The 13,570-nt window shown below is 48.5% G+C and overlaps 2 protein-coding genes across 5 annotated transcripts; one reads left to right on the top strand and one right to left on the bottom strand.

The window, feature by feature from the left end:
- Positions 1-4,843: 4,843 nt before the first annotated feature.
- Positions 4,844-6,690, bottom strand: Ubl5 (ubiquitin like 5). Its single transcript, XM_006987040.4, has 5 exons — positions 6,603-6,690; positions 6,244-6,310; positions 6,012-6,095; positions 5,796-5,833; positions 4,844-4,995 (listed from the first exon to the last, which is right to left on the bottom strand). The coding sequence occupies exons 2-5, from the start codon at positions 6,297-6,299 to the stop codon at positions 4,952-4,954; spliced, it is 222 nt and encodes a 73-aa protein (XP_006987102.1). The 5' UTR covers positions 6,300-6,310; positions 6,603-6,690; the 3' UTR covers positions 4,844-4,951.
- Fbxl12 (F-box and leucine rich repeat protein 12) lies at positions 6,680-13,103 on the top strand. 4 transcript variants are annotated; one of them, XM_076575762.1, is made up of 4 exons: positions 7,011-7,327; positions 7,927-9,307; positions 9,414-9,486; positions 11,695-13,103. In XM_076575762.1, exons 2-4 carry the CDS (start codon positions 9,222-9,224, stop codon positions 12,514-12,516), a joined length of 981 nt encoding a protein of 326 aa, XP_076431877.1. In that variant the 5' UTR covers positions 7,011-7,327; positions 7,927-9,221; the 3' UTR covers positions 12,517-13,103. The 4 variants fall into 4 exon arrangements, with proteins under 4 accessions (XP_042136417.1, XP_006987103.1, XP_006987104.1 ...); XM_006987041.4 differs by having other exon boundaries at positions 6,682-9,307; XM_006987042.4 differs by lacking the exon at positions 7,927-9,307 and having other exon boundaries at positions 6,687-7,327.
- Positions 13,104-13,570: the final 467 nt, after the last annotated feature.

The following is a 13,570-nucleotide window of genomic DNA, read 5'->3' as shown; positions in this document are numbered from 1 at the left end:
TAAAAAGAAAGCAGCTGGCACACCTGTGTGGGGGTTTCTTGGTTGCTGTGGTAGTTTGAATGTAATTGGCCTGCATAAGCTCATAGGGAATGGCACTATTGGAAGGTTGTGACTTTGGAGTAGGTGTGGCCTTGTTGGAGGAAGTGTGTTACTGTTGAGGCGGGCTTTGAGGTCTCATATATGCTCAGCTCCTTCTCCAGCAGTATGTCTGCCTACATGCCGCCTTGCTTCCCGCCATATCAATAATGGACTAAACCTCTAAAACTGTTAACAATTAAATGTTTTCCTTTATAAGAGCAGCCATGGTCATAGTGTCTCTTCACAGCAATAGAAACCCTAACTAAGACAGTTGGATAATTTGAGGTAGGAGACTCACCCTAAATCCAGGTCATTTGAGGGCAGAAACCCACACTGAATCTGGGACACACCTTCTGGTGGCAGCCTACATAAAAGGACATGGAAGAAGGAAGCTGTTGCTTTTTGCCTGCTTGCCCTCATTTTCACTGACAAGTCCATCTATCCTGTGGTGGATATTTTCTTTGTACTCTAAAAAATAAAATTTGCCTGAAGATCAGAGGACAGAGCCAGCCACTAGATTAAACATAGAGGCCAGGCAGTGATGGCACACATCTTTAATCCTAGCACTCTGGAGGGGATCTCTGTGAGTTCAAAGCCACCCTGGACTACATGAGATTAATTTAGTCTATAAGAGAAACAGAGCCAGGCAGTGGTGACACATACCTTTAATTCCAGTACTTGGGATCTCATGCCTTTGCTCTTAGTATTTAGGAAGTACACACGCAATTAATCCCAGCACTAGGAAGATTGAGACAGGAAATGATAGGGCTAGGCAGAGAAAGGCATAGAAGGCAGGAGATAGGAACTTTTGGCTGAGGACTTAGAGGCATTCAGTCTGAGGATTCATGGAGACAGGATCTTGCCTCTCTTTCGGCCTGAGGATTTGGCAGTGGTGAGAAGTTTCTCTAGTGGCTTGTTCCTTTGTCTCTCTGATCTTTCAGCATTTATCCCAATATCTGGCTCTGGGTTTTTATTATAAGACCAATTAGGATGAATGCTACACTATCCTGTTCTTGAAGCAATCCTTTGCTGGATTAGTGCCCATTTCTTCTTCTTCTTTTTTTTTTTTTTAAAGATTTATTTATTTATTTATTTATTTATTTATTTATTTATTTATTTATTTATTTATTTATTTATTTATTATGTATACAGCATATGTGACTGCAGGCCAGAAGAGGGCACAAGATCTCATTACAGATCAGATGGCTGTGAGCCACCATCACAACCAGTGGTTGCTGGGAATTGAACTCAGGACCTTTGGAGGAGCAGTCAGTGCTCTTAACCTCTGAGCCATCTCTCTAGCCCTAGTGCCCACTTCTTTGTGATTCCAGCATAGACTGGAAACTGGCAGCTCTCTAGGACTTCCCTGGGACTCCAGCACCAAACTGGGACTGCTGAGACATCCAGTGAACTGAACAACCTCCAGACCCTCGACCTTGCCCTCGGGAGGCGGCCACTGCTGGACTACTCAAGGCAAAGCCTGTAAGCCACTCTAATAAATCTCATCTATTTTTTCTATCAGTTTTGTTTCTTTAGCGAACTTTGATTAATACAGTTCCCAAACCAGCTAGCCTTAAGTACAAGTAATGAACAACAAAGACACCATGTCTCAAACAAGGTAGAAGGCTAGAATTGACAGCCAAGATTGTCCCCTGACCTCCATAAGCAGGCCATGGCACAGGAGCACACATAAACTCAAACATCCACATCAAGATTTGACTCGAGTAGAAGGGAGAACTGGCTCCTTCAAGTTTTCCTTTGACTTCCACATGCGCACCAAGGTATATGGATGTTTGCCCACCTCCTCCACATACACACGCGTGCACACAAAAACTTAATAAAAATTTAAATCCCAATAGTATATATGTAAATATGCACTTATTTATGTTTGTGTGGGTGTAATGGCTATTCTTGGTTGTTAAGTTGACTACATCTGGAATTAACTAAAACCCAAGCAGCTTGATTGAATCATTTGAGGTGGGAAGATCCACCTTTAATCTGGGCCATACCTTCTGGCCAGCAGTCTATATAAAGGATATGGACGAAGGAAGCACTTGCTCTTTGCCTGCTCACTCACACTCTCACTGGCAAGTCCATTCCTTCACTGGCATTCTCTAATTACTTCTTCAGGATTCTGGCATATACCCAGCTGAAAAATCCAGCCTCATGGAATGAACAACCACTGAATTCTTGGACTTTCACTGAGAGACAGCCACTATTGGAATAGTTAGACCATAACCTATAAGCCACTCTAATAAATCCTGTATGTATGTATGTGTATATATATATATATATATATATATGCACACATACATACATATACACACATACATATACACACATATATACATACATACATATGTATACACACATATGTATATATACATGTATACACATATATATGTATGTGTATATATATATATATATATATATAGAGAGAGAGCGCTTTATTCTATCAGCTGTCTCTCTACAGAACTCTAATATAGTGGGTTTTAAAAAATAGGATCTCAGCCGGGCGGTGGTGGCGCACGCCTTTGATCCCAGCACTCGGGAGGCAGAGCCAGGCGGATCTCTGTGAGTTCGAGGCCAGCCTGGGCTACCAAGTGAGTTCCAGGAGAGGCGCAAAGCTACACAGAGAAACCCTGTCTCGAAAAACCAAAAAAAATAAAAAATAAAAAAAAATAAAAATAAAAAATAGGATCTCACTATGTAGCCCATTGTGTTAGTTTTCTCACTCCTGTAACAAAATATCTGATAAAAGCAATTTTAGTATTTTATCAACTAGCTATATACCCAGCTGCCTTCCACTTTTTCAGATAGGGTCTCTTGCTTAGATTGGTCCTACCTTGGCTACCCAAGTAGCTTTGTTTTTACAGTATGTGTGTCTGTGTTTCTGTGTGTGCCTAAGTGTGGAGGGTTGAGGACAACCTGAGTGTCATCTTAGGGTACACAACCTACCTCCTTTTAGACAGTCATTGACCTACTAAAGTGCACCAATTAAGCTAGACTGGCTAGCTAGCAAGCCCCAGAGATCTTTCTGTTTCTACCTGTTTGATGCTGAGATTAAACGTGTATACCTGAGCTGGGCAGTGGTGGTGCATGCCTTTAATCCCAGCTCTTGGGGGGCAGAGCCAGGTGGATCTCTGTGAGTTCAAGGCCAGCCTGGTCTACAGAGTGAGATCCAAGATAGGCACCAAAACTACACAGAGAAACCCTGTCTCAAAAAGAAAAAAAAAAAAAAAAAAAAGTGTACACAGCATTTTTACATGGGTCCTGGAGAGCAGACTCAGGTCTTCATGCTTGTAGGGCATGTGTTTTACCTATTTCCCCACTAAAAAAACCAAAGCCAAAAAACATTCTTCACAAATTACTTAGCCTCTGGTATTTAGCTAGAACTACAGGAAACAAAGATAGCCTTACTTCCCTTTTCCAAACTTTGGCCACACTGTGAGAGCAGATGAAGACAATGCATGTGTTGGCAGCCACAGCTCCTGACAATTCCTTTAAAGCCCAAAACAAGACCATACTGAAGTGGGCATGGTGGTGCTTGCCCTTCAATCTCAACACTTGGGAGGTGGAGGCAGGAGTTCAAGACGGCTGGTGCTACACAGTGAGTTCCAGGGCTAACCTGGTCTACAGGAGGCTCTCATGACAATGATTTTAATTAGCTTAGTTCTACTGTTTATCTACTGTTTCTGGACCAAATCTGTTGAGTTTCTTTGCTAGTGTGGACTCTGCCGAGTCAGGGAGTCAGGGTAAAAAAAAAGCATACTAAGCCACCCATCAGCAGAGTTCTTATGACCTAACCATCTCTTGTATTAGTTACTGTTAAGGTACTTGCCCCAAACCTGATGACCTGAGTTTGATCCCTGGAACCCACATAAGAGAGAACTGACAAGTTGTTCTCTGAACTCATAGCACCACTGTCCACATACAAAATAATACTTTTTAAAAGCAGATTAAAGGAAGCATTTGTTTGACTTATAGTTTAAGGGAGCTAGTCCTTTGTGACAGAGAAGGAATGCAGCAGGAACCCAAGTAGCTGAACTGATAGGAAGCCGAGTGATTAATGCTGCTGTTCAACTCATTCTTTTTATTCAGTCCTGACCAAAATGGTACTATCCATGAATTTAGGATGGGTCTTCTCTGGAAAAGCCCCTGAGTTATGCCCAAAGGTGTGTGTCCTGGGTGATTCAAAATGCTGTTGACAATGAAGGTTTACCATCACATCTATTAAAGGACCCACCTTTTAATACCTCACAATGGAGACTATGTCTTACCTCTAGTTTTGGTGGAGATATTGAAATCATTGTAGAGGATTAGGAGGGTAAAGAAACTTGCCTAGAGCCACTTGCTGTGGGCAGGTGTCCCACCCAGTCTTGTGAAGCCAGACCCTGTTCCAGCTAGTACATCTACCTTCCCTATTCAGGTTAATGGTTTATGAGGGCGACAATACTCATACGATCTCTGCTCATCAGTGACCCAAAGCCAGCAGCAGAGCTTTGGGTCCCATTCTCCTGGGCTACTCCTCCCTCATGACTTCAGTAGATTTTTGAGACAAGGTTCCATATAGCCTAGGATGTCCTGGAACACCCAACCCTTTTGCCTCCATTTCCCAAGTGCTGAGATGTCAGGTATGAAGCACCAGGCCAAGCCTCCAGTCAATCTTGACCTTCCCTCAAGGAGCAATATACAAAACCATAACCACCAGATATCAGCTCTCCCCTTATGATAAAACTTTCATACAAATATGACAGCAAGAAAGCAGCATTGAAGTTTTTATTCATGTGAATCATTAAAAATGGGCATCTATACCAGTGTCAAACGAGGGTGGGAGAGGAAGGCGGGGTAGACAAGGAGAGGGAATTCCCGTCTATTGGTAATAAAGCTCCAGGTTCATCCCATCATGGATTTCATCTGAAGACAGGTATTAAGGAATTTTCATTGAGGGCTGACTCTACCCACTCACAGCTGGATCCTTGCGGCTCAACACCCAGCCCTGGACTAAGGAAGCAATTTTGGAATGGGCACTTTGAGCTAAGAACTCAAGCTATAATGCATAGTGGCCCTCAAGACCACCGAGAAGGCCAAGTTGTTTGCCACCAAAGCCTGGTGTATAGAGTCAGATTCTCAAGCACCTCCCCCACTCCATCTCAAACACACACACTAATAATAATAATAACAATAATAAATTTCCTTAAATGTTCATACTCAGGCTGGAGAGATGGCTCAGCAGTTGAAGAGCACCCATGGCTGCTCCTCCAGAGGAACTGGGTTCAATTCCCAGCACTCGCATGGTGGTTCCAGGGAATCTGAAGCGTTCTTCTGCCCTCTGCCAGCAACAGGCATGTGTGTGGTGCACAGACAAAATTGCAGGCAAAAGACCCAGGACCCCAGCAAAAAAGAAATCATACTGTTTGTCAACTACAGCCACATCTGGGTCACACCCCACCTTCACTTCCTGTCCAACATCCACGTGGTGCTCAGCAATAAATATTCTGAACCTGAATGTCAAAATCCTTCTGAACCAAGTTAAATTATTCCATCACCCTTCTCACCAACAAAATAATTCCATAGTTCCCATTTTCTCAGTAGTCACGATAGGCCACATTCTAAGTTAAACATCCCGCTTCCTTAATTTCCCTACAGGTTTCAGTACAGAACCAGAATTCAAGACAAGCATATAGATTCTTTCACGAAAGTCACGAAAAGGATACAATCTCCCAGAGACACGTGGTCCTTAAAAATCGTGTACCTATACGGGATAGATAGATAGATACCTTTCAGAGAGAAACTGATTTGGTGGGGTAGGGATAGGGGTAGGGGTGGGGGTGGGCTTTTGTCTTGAAAGCAAGCTGAGTCCTCATAGGGGTTGCCTGAGGCGCTCCCCCAAACGAAACCTTCTAGTCTAATAAAGACCAACGTGCACTTACCACTTTTTAAGAACGATCTTATTCCAACGGGTGCCAGTTTGGGCCGCTATCAGTTTCTTCAAGTCCCCGATGGTGTCATCGGTGCTGGGCACGAAGGAGTTAAGGTAAATGGAAGGAAGAAGTAGAACGAGGAAGACGATATTAGGCCTCCCCATCTACGCCATTTAACTACAATTTACCCAACCCCACCAACTGCCCCAGAGACCACGGCCAGCCACCCCTCGGTGGATACTTGCACTTGACGCGGACTTTCTTTCCTAGACGGTCGTTGCAAACCACCTCAATCATTGTGGCTGGAGCTACACCGGGTGGAGGGAGAGGATGGAAGGCAGCAGAGTCAGGCCTTTGGGGGTCGCCCAGAGTCCTTTCCCGAGCTGAGTTCTTTGTTCACACTACCCTGACCACCGGACACAAATCCGCAGCAGCCCCAGCCCCGGGTCTCAATGGCGGGGACCCCAGCAGTCGCGTCTCCGCCCCGTAACTCCCGCAGGCCCAGCCCCGGAAACCCCGGGTTTCGCCTCCCGCCACCCCTGGACTCCCGGGTCTCAGCCGCTTCCCGTGATCTCCGGCCTCTCGGTTTATCTCCCTCACCTCTAATCCCCTCGAACTTATCGACGACACAACTTCCAGCTCGAACGCGAGCCCTGGACCGATTTAAGGCTAGAAACAGGAAGCGGAAGTGACATAACGGAAACACCCGCCTTTAGTGCTTCCAGGTTCCGGGCTAGCAAAGATTTGTGATTCTGTGGCGCAGTTTTGATGAGCCGATCCTGGTGGATTTACAGCGGACGCTGGAAGCGGAGTTGGAGATTCCTTCGTCGTGGAAAAGACCCAAAGGCTCCCCAGAGGACGGTGATCTGCCATTCCCAAGCCAAACAAACCTCCTCCCGCAGAATCTCGGCTGCCGAGGCCGGAACGGGAGTCATGCGGGTCCAGTGGCTGCCGGGCTCTCTGCCTTCATTCAAAGCTCAGGCTCCGACCCTGTGCTTGCCTTTCGCCTCTGACCGCAGTGACTGTTTCCGAGACCCGAGGGGTACAGACTGCAGTTGATGAAAGCTAAGCGGGATCCTGGACGGGGAGGCCTGGTCGTACACCACCCCATGGGTCCGTGTCCTGCCCGCCAAGATGTTGGAAACAGCACACTGGAAAAGATCGTTTGCTTTTTTCCCTTTTTTATTTTTAATCTTCAAGGAACACCTTGTTCCAGATTACAGAATCTCCAAAGCTGATGGGAGTGGAATCCCTCCCTTCCTAAATTCAACCAGTTTCCACCTCTACTGAACGATTCCTTCTTAGCGGACGGGACTCTCAGTAAGGTAAGCATTTATTGACTCATTTTTAAAAATTAGCTTTTTTTTTTTTGAAATAGGATATCGGTATATAGACCAAGCTGACCTCGAATTTGTGATACTCCTGTCCAGCCTCGGAAGTTGCTGGTATTATACAGACCTGTGTGTTTGAAGCCAGCCTGGTCTATACAGCGAGCTCCAGGACAGAGCTTTCTAGAAAGACTATTTCAAAAAGGAAAAAAAGGAAAAATCTACCAAGGCCTTGTGCTTAGCTAATACCACTTATACAAAATTTATCCTTATGCGTAGGCAGCAAAAATCATTATTTTTTCTGTTTGTTGCGGCTTGTGGCCACGCCTCCCTGGCTGGGCAGTCCTGCTGGCCCCTCAGACTCAGTTACACCTTTCCGTCTGGAATGAAGTCCTGGTTCCTGTCCTTAGTGTTTTGATATGTTCCATCCTCTCCCCAATGCCTCGTTTCTGTTCCGAAAATACTTCCTAGCTTTATCGACACCCACATTGGAGAGCGAGCCATAGCCTCGCGCATACATACCAGAAAAGTGGAGTTTCTTATTTTTCTCTTTCTCTTTCTTTTCTTTCTTTCCTTTTTTCTTTCTGGTGTTGGAGGTCGAACCTAGGGCTTTCTAGCATGTTAACCAAGGGCTCTCCCACTGACCTGCACACCCAGCTCCTTGCTTAGCTCTTCTTGTTTCTGCCTCCAGGGATGCTTTTAGGGCTCCGTCCCTGGTCTTAACCACGCCTCTAATCTTGACTAAGTCCCCCAACCCTCCCTGCGCCGCCCATCCATTCCAAACTTGACCCCGTCCCCTAGACTGGACCTTGTTCTGCCTGAGCTAGGCTTTCCAAGTTGGGTCGTCGGCCCCAGCTAGGACCCCTGGTTCTTGACACGCCTCTGAGCCCCTTCCCACTCAAGTCATGATTTCCGGGCTTGCTGCGCTGTTAGCTTCCCCCTGCCCCGGTCCCGCCTTCTGGGCAGCCTGGACTCTGCCTTGGCCACCTCCCTAAACCTCTTCCAGCTCAAGTACAGCCTTCCGGACGCGCCCCTTGGCCTCTTCCTACTGAAGCCACGCCTTCCTGTTGTAGCTGACAGCCTTCGATCTGCTCCTCTGCCACTGGCTTCACCCCTCCATTCAGTCGGTCTTTTCCAAATGCCGCGCCCCCAAACATCTCCCCCGCCCCCCTGCCCCCGTCTCCCTTCCTCTCCCCTTCCTCCAAAACCCCGCCTTCGGAGTGTGCTGCTTTTCCCCAGGACCACTCCCCTCCCGCCGGAGCCTCGCCTTCGAGGCGAGCGGCTCTCCTCGGTCTGACCCGAACCTCGTCTGCTTGCCTCGGCTCTGCTTGCCTCTGCTCGCCACGTCTCCTGGCTCTGGCCACGCCCCGAGCCCCTCCTTGCAGGAGCCACGCCTTCTGGGTTGCCCCGGCCCCTCTGGCTTTGCAGCTTCTAGTTGGCTCCACCTCCTGGCCACGCCCCCGGACGACCCCCGCCCGAGCCTTGCCTTCTGGTTTGCAGTTCGCCTTGCACCCCGGCCCCGCCTCGTGCCCCCTCCTCACTCAAGCCACACCTTCTGGGTTTGCTCTTCGCCTTGCACCCCGGCCCCGCCTTGTGCCCCCTCCTCACTCACCTCCCTCTAGCCACACCTTCTGGGTTCGCCTACCCTCAGTTCCACCCGGTGGCCGAGCTAGTCAGGCCTCGTCAGTCACCAGTCCCGGCCTCCAGCCGGCGGTGAAGCCGGGCCGGTGCAGTCCCGGGCCGGTGCAGTCCCTTCCCTAGGAAGGGACAGTAGGGCTCCTCGACAGGCCTCCGAAAGTCGCGCCGGTTTGGCCAGTCCGGCCACCTCAGCGCCCTCAGGGGATTGCGGGCCTCACCACCACCGGAAACGGAAGCGCGGGACAGCAGGACCATGGCGACGCTGTTCGACCTCCCAGACTTGGTGCTCTTGGAGATCTTCTCTTACCTCCCGGTCCGGGACCGGATCCGCATCTCCAGGTGCGGCCCCGCTCCTCGGGGGAAAGAGCCGGGCAGGGGCTCGGCAGGAGATGCGAATCCGGTCCCAGCGGGCGGGGTCGTTCTAACGGCCGGTCCACTCCTCCAGGGTCTGTCACCGCTGGAAGAGGCTGGTGGACGATCGGTGGTTGTGGCGACATGTCGACCTGACGCTCTACACGGTATGCAGTACGCGGGACCCGCGGGCGGTGCGCGGAGAGCCAACCTCCTCCCTGGGACAGAAGTGGGGTCTGCTTTGTTTTGCTTTCTAGTGTTTGTTTGCTTTTGTTTATTTGTTTTATTTGGGGCTTATGTTTTACTTATTTTTCTATATTTTTTGTTTGTTTGTCCCTTTGGGGGAGGGGAGGTTGTTTTGAGACAGGGTCTCTAGCCCAGACTGGCCTCCAGCTTCCTAGGATGCTGAGGATGACCTTGAACTTCTGATCCACCTCGACCTTCTAAATACTGGGATTACCAACGTGGGCTCCCGTGACGGCTTTCTGTGATGCTGGGAATGGAATTTAGGCTTCCTAAATGCTGGGAAAGCACTCTACTGACTGAGCCGTGTGCTTGGAACTCACTACCCCTTGCCTCAACCTCCTGAGTGCTAAGGTTACAGGTGTAGGCCATCTTGTCTGGCCCAGAAGTGTTTGGTTTTGGTTTTTGTTTTCCCGTGAGACAGGGTTGGTTTGTAGCTCTTACTGTCCAGAAACTTGCCTTGTCCTCTTACCCCCGCCTCGGAAGGCAGAGCGTGTGACACCGTGCCCAGCTGGTTGGCTTTGGTTTTGAAGTGAGCTCATGCTTGGGATTTCCTGCATGTCTGTCCTGGCACTAACCCTTACCTGCTCCTCAGCAACCCCCAGACTTCAGTTTCTTATCCAAGAAATGGGGATTTAAGAGAGTGCTTGCTTGACTCTGGTGAAGCCCTGTGCTCCATCCCTAACACCAAGAAAAAAAGTACCTGCCTGCCTGGTGCGTTGTAGAAGACTTAGCCAGGTGCATAGGGAGATGGCTTAGACCAGTGTCTGGTCTCCAGCATATGATAAATGCAAACTTAAAACTATTATTAATTTTCTGGTTTTGTTGTTCTGTTTTGGTTTTTGAGATGGGTCTCATGTATCCCATAATAGATTCTGGCTATAACTGTTAACCTCAAATTGGATAAGAATTTATTCTGGAGCCAAATGTGAGTGATCATGGTTGAAAATACAGTTAGGCTTCCTAAAATACATGTTCAAACATAACAGTTACATGAAATTATTTATTTATTTGAGACAGGGTTCCTCTGTGCGTCCTGGAACTCAGTCTCTAGACCAACCAGGCTGGCCTTGAACTTTAGAGATCTCTTGAGTGCTGGGATTAAGGGTGTTGGTTACTACCACCCAGTGAAATTTTATAGTAACAGAAGAGAGAAAGTCATAAAGACACCTTTCAGAAGAATGAGTCATCTCTCCAGCAACTATCAAAATAATTGAAAAAGAAAAACATTTAATTTCTCTGAAAAAGTGGTCAACAAAATTTATACCATAAAGCTGAGCCTGGTACAGCCTGTAATCCTAGCTACTACAGAGTCCGAGGGAGGAAGATCATAAATTCAAGGGCTGCTTGGGCAACTTAGCCAGACCCTGTGTTGAAATACAAATTCAGAAAAGGCCTGGAACCCTCACTTAGTCCTAGAATGTTTTCCTGGCCTGTGTAAGGTCCTGAGTTCATTCCCCAGTACCACCACAAACAAGTGTATGGTCTGAGTGAGCTAGGGTGTAGCTGAGTTCACAGCATGTCCTAAATATACATACGATCCTGGATTCCATCCCAATACCAACAGTGAGTCACTTGTTCTACGAGGCTTTTTTTTCCTGTGTGTGTATGTGTGTGTGTGTGTGTGTGTGTGTGTGTGTGTGTGTGTGTGTGTATGTGTGTGTGTGTATGTATGTGTATATGTGTATGTGTGTATGTTTGTTTATTTTGTTTTGAGACAAGGTCTTAGTATGTAGCTCAATACATACCTGGAATCTAGAGAGATTCCCCCTGCCTCTGCACCCACCAGTGCTGAGACTAAAGGTGTGTGCAACAACCCTGGACTCTGCCCTGTTTATTTGTTTGTGTTTGAGACAGGATCTTCCTTGGAGCTTACTGGTTGACTAGACAGTCTGGCCAGAACTGTGGATTCTTCTGCCTCAACCTCCCCCATGTGCTGGCTGGGTTTAAGGGCACAAGTCTTGATACCCAGCAAAAGAAACTGCATTGATTTAGGGAAGGAAGCTGGCAGAAGAGCTGAACCCCAGGGGGACACCAGAACCCAGGTCCCAAGCATGTCTGTCACCAGCTAGGAGAATCTTCTGGGAGCCAGGTACCTCTCACCCAGTCACCCCAATCTCTGGCTCTTACAGATGCGTCCGAAAGTCATGTGGCACCTTCTGCGCCGGTACATGGCATCCCGGCTCTACTCGCTGCGCTTGGGCGGCTACCTGTTCTCTGGCTCTCAGGCCCCACAGCTGTCCCCTGCCTTGATGCGGGCCCTGGGCCAGAAGTGCCCCAACCTGAAGCGCCTGTGCCTGCACGTGGCTGACCTGAGCATGGTGCCCATCACCAGCCTGCCCAGCACGCTGAGGACCCTGGAGCTGCATAGCTGCGAGGTCTCGATAATCTGGCTGCAGAAGGAGCAGGACCCCACAGTGCTGCCGCTGCTGGAGTGCATCGTGCTGGACCGAGTGCCAGCCTTCCGTGACGAGCACCTGCAGGGCCTCACCCGCTTCCGAGCCCTGCGCTCGCTGGTGCTGGGTGGCACCTACCGGGTCACCGAGACCGGGCTGGATGCCAGCCTGCAGGAGCTCAGCTATCTGCAGAGGCTAGAGGTACTGGGCTGTACCCTGTCAGCCGACAGCACCCTCCTGGCCATCAGCCGCCACCTCCGAGATGTGCGTAAGATTCGGCTGACCGTTGGGGGCCTCTCAGCCCAAGGCCTGGTTTTCCTGGAGGGAATGCCTGCCCTGGAGAGTTTGTGCTTCCAGGGTCCCCTCATCACTCCAGAAATGCCCACACCTGCTCAGATTGTGTCCTCCTGCCTCACCATGCCTAAACTCAGAGTGCTTGAGGTGCAAGGGCTGGGCTGGGAGGGGCAGGAGGCAGAGAAGGTTCTATGCAAGGGCCTGCCCCACTGCATGGTGATTGTCAGGGCCTGTCCCAAAGAATCCATGGATTGGTGGATGTGAAGGTGTCATCCATCCATCCCTGGGACCTATCCTAGCTTTTAAAGTTGACCTTCTAAGCAGCAGACTGAAGCATGTAAATTAATCAGGCTTGAGGAAGCTGGAGGTCACAAGGAAAAGAAGCCAGGACCTTTGGGCCTGCAAGCTGGGGTTGTCTGTCATCTAGATGACCTCAGCCTTGTCACCCAGCCTCTGGGAGGCCCAGTTCACACGTTTAGGAATAGGCATCATAGCTACCTCATGATTCATTTGCAAATCTTTACACCCCACACCCCTTTTTTCCCAGTACTTGGGGATCAAACCCATGTTCGGCCAGCACTGCTGTGCTCCTGAGCTACACTGGAGCCCTGGAAAGCCTTAGTTTCTAATAGACCCCAGAAGAGGGGTCATTTTCAGGGTGCAGGTGGACAGAGTTCAGGCTCTGAGGTCTGCCTGGCTGTCTGCTTGTATGCTTGGGAAATAAGCTATTGGATTGTCCTAGTGTTCTAAAAATCTCTCAATTGTATTTTCTGTATTTTGTATCCTGCCTTTTTCAAGTTTTCTACAGCATATAATATTTTACTATTAAAGAAAAATAATGGTTTTTCAAAGTGTATTTGTTTATTTAAGAGGGGTTGCTCCTCCCCAGCACTTACTATTCACAGGCAGTTTTATTTATCTTTTTTATTACAATTACTTACTTTGTGTGTGTGTGTGTGTGTGTGTGTGTGTGTGTGTGTGTGTGTGTGTGTTACAGCACACATGTGGAGGCCAGAGGACACTTGTAGGACTCAGTTCTCTCCTTCTATTCCATGGGCCGTAGGGATCAAACCTAAGTGGTCAGGCTTGGTGACGAGTGCCTTTACCTTTGAGCCGTCTTGCCAGGCTCTTGTTTTTAGACAGGAGCTCATATAATGACCCTGAACTCTATATATAGCTGACGATGACTTTCAATTCCTGATTCTCCTGCCTTCTCCCAAGTGCTAGGATTTTAAATACATACCACCACTCCTTACTTATGGGATGGATGCTAAGGATAGAACCCAGGCTTTGAGTGTGCCAGGCAAGTGCTCTGCCC

Source organism: Peromyscus maniculatus, chromosome 7 (assembly GCF_049852395.1).
Source record: "Peromyscus maniculatus bairdii isolate BWxNUB_F1_BW_parent chromosome 7, HU_Pman_BW_mat_3.1, whole genome shotgun sequence".
Taxonomy (NCBI): domain Eukaryota; kingdom Metazoa; phylum Chordata; class Mammalia; order Rodentia; family Cricetidae; genus Peromyscus; species Peromyscus maniculatus.
The sequence above is the reverse complement of the archived record's forward strand: the minus strand, read 5'-3'. Positions and strand labels throughout refer to the sequence as shown.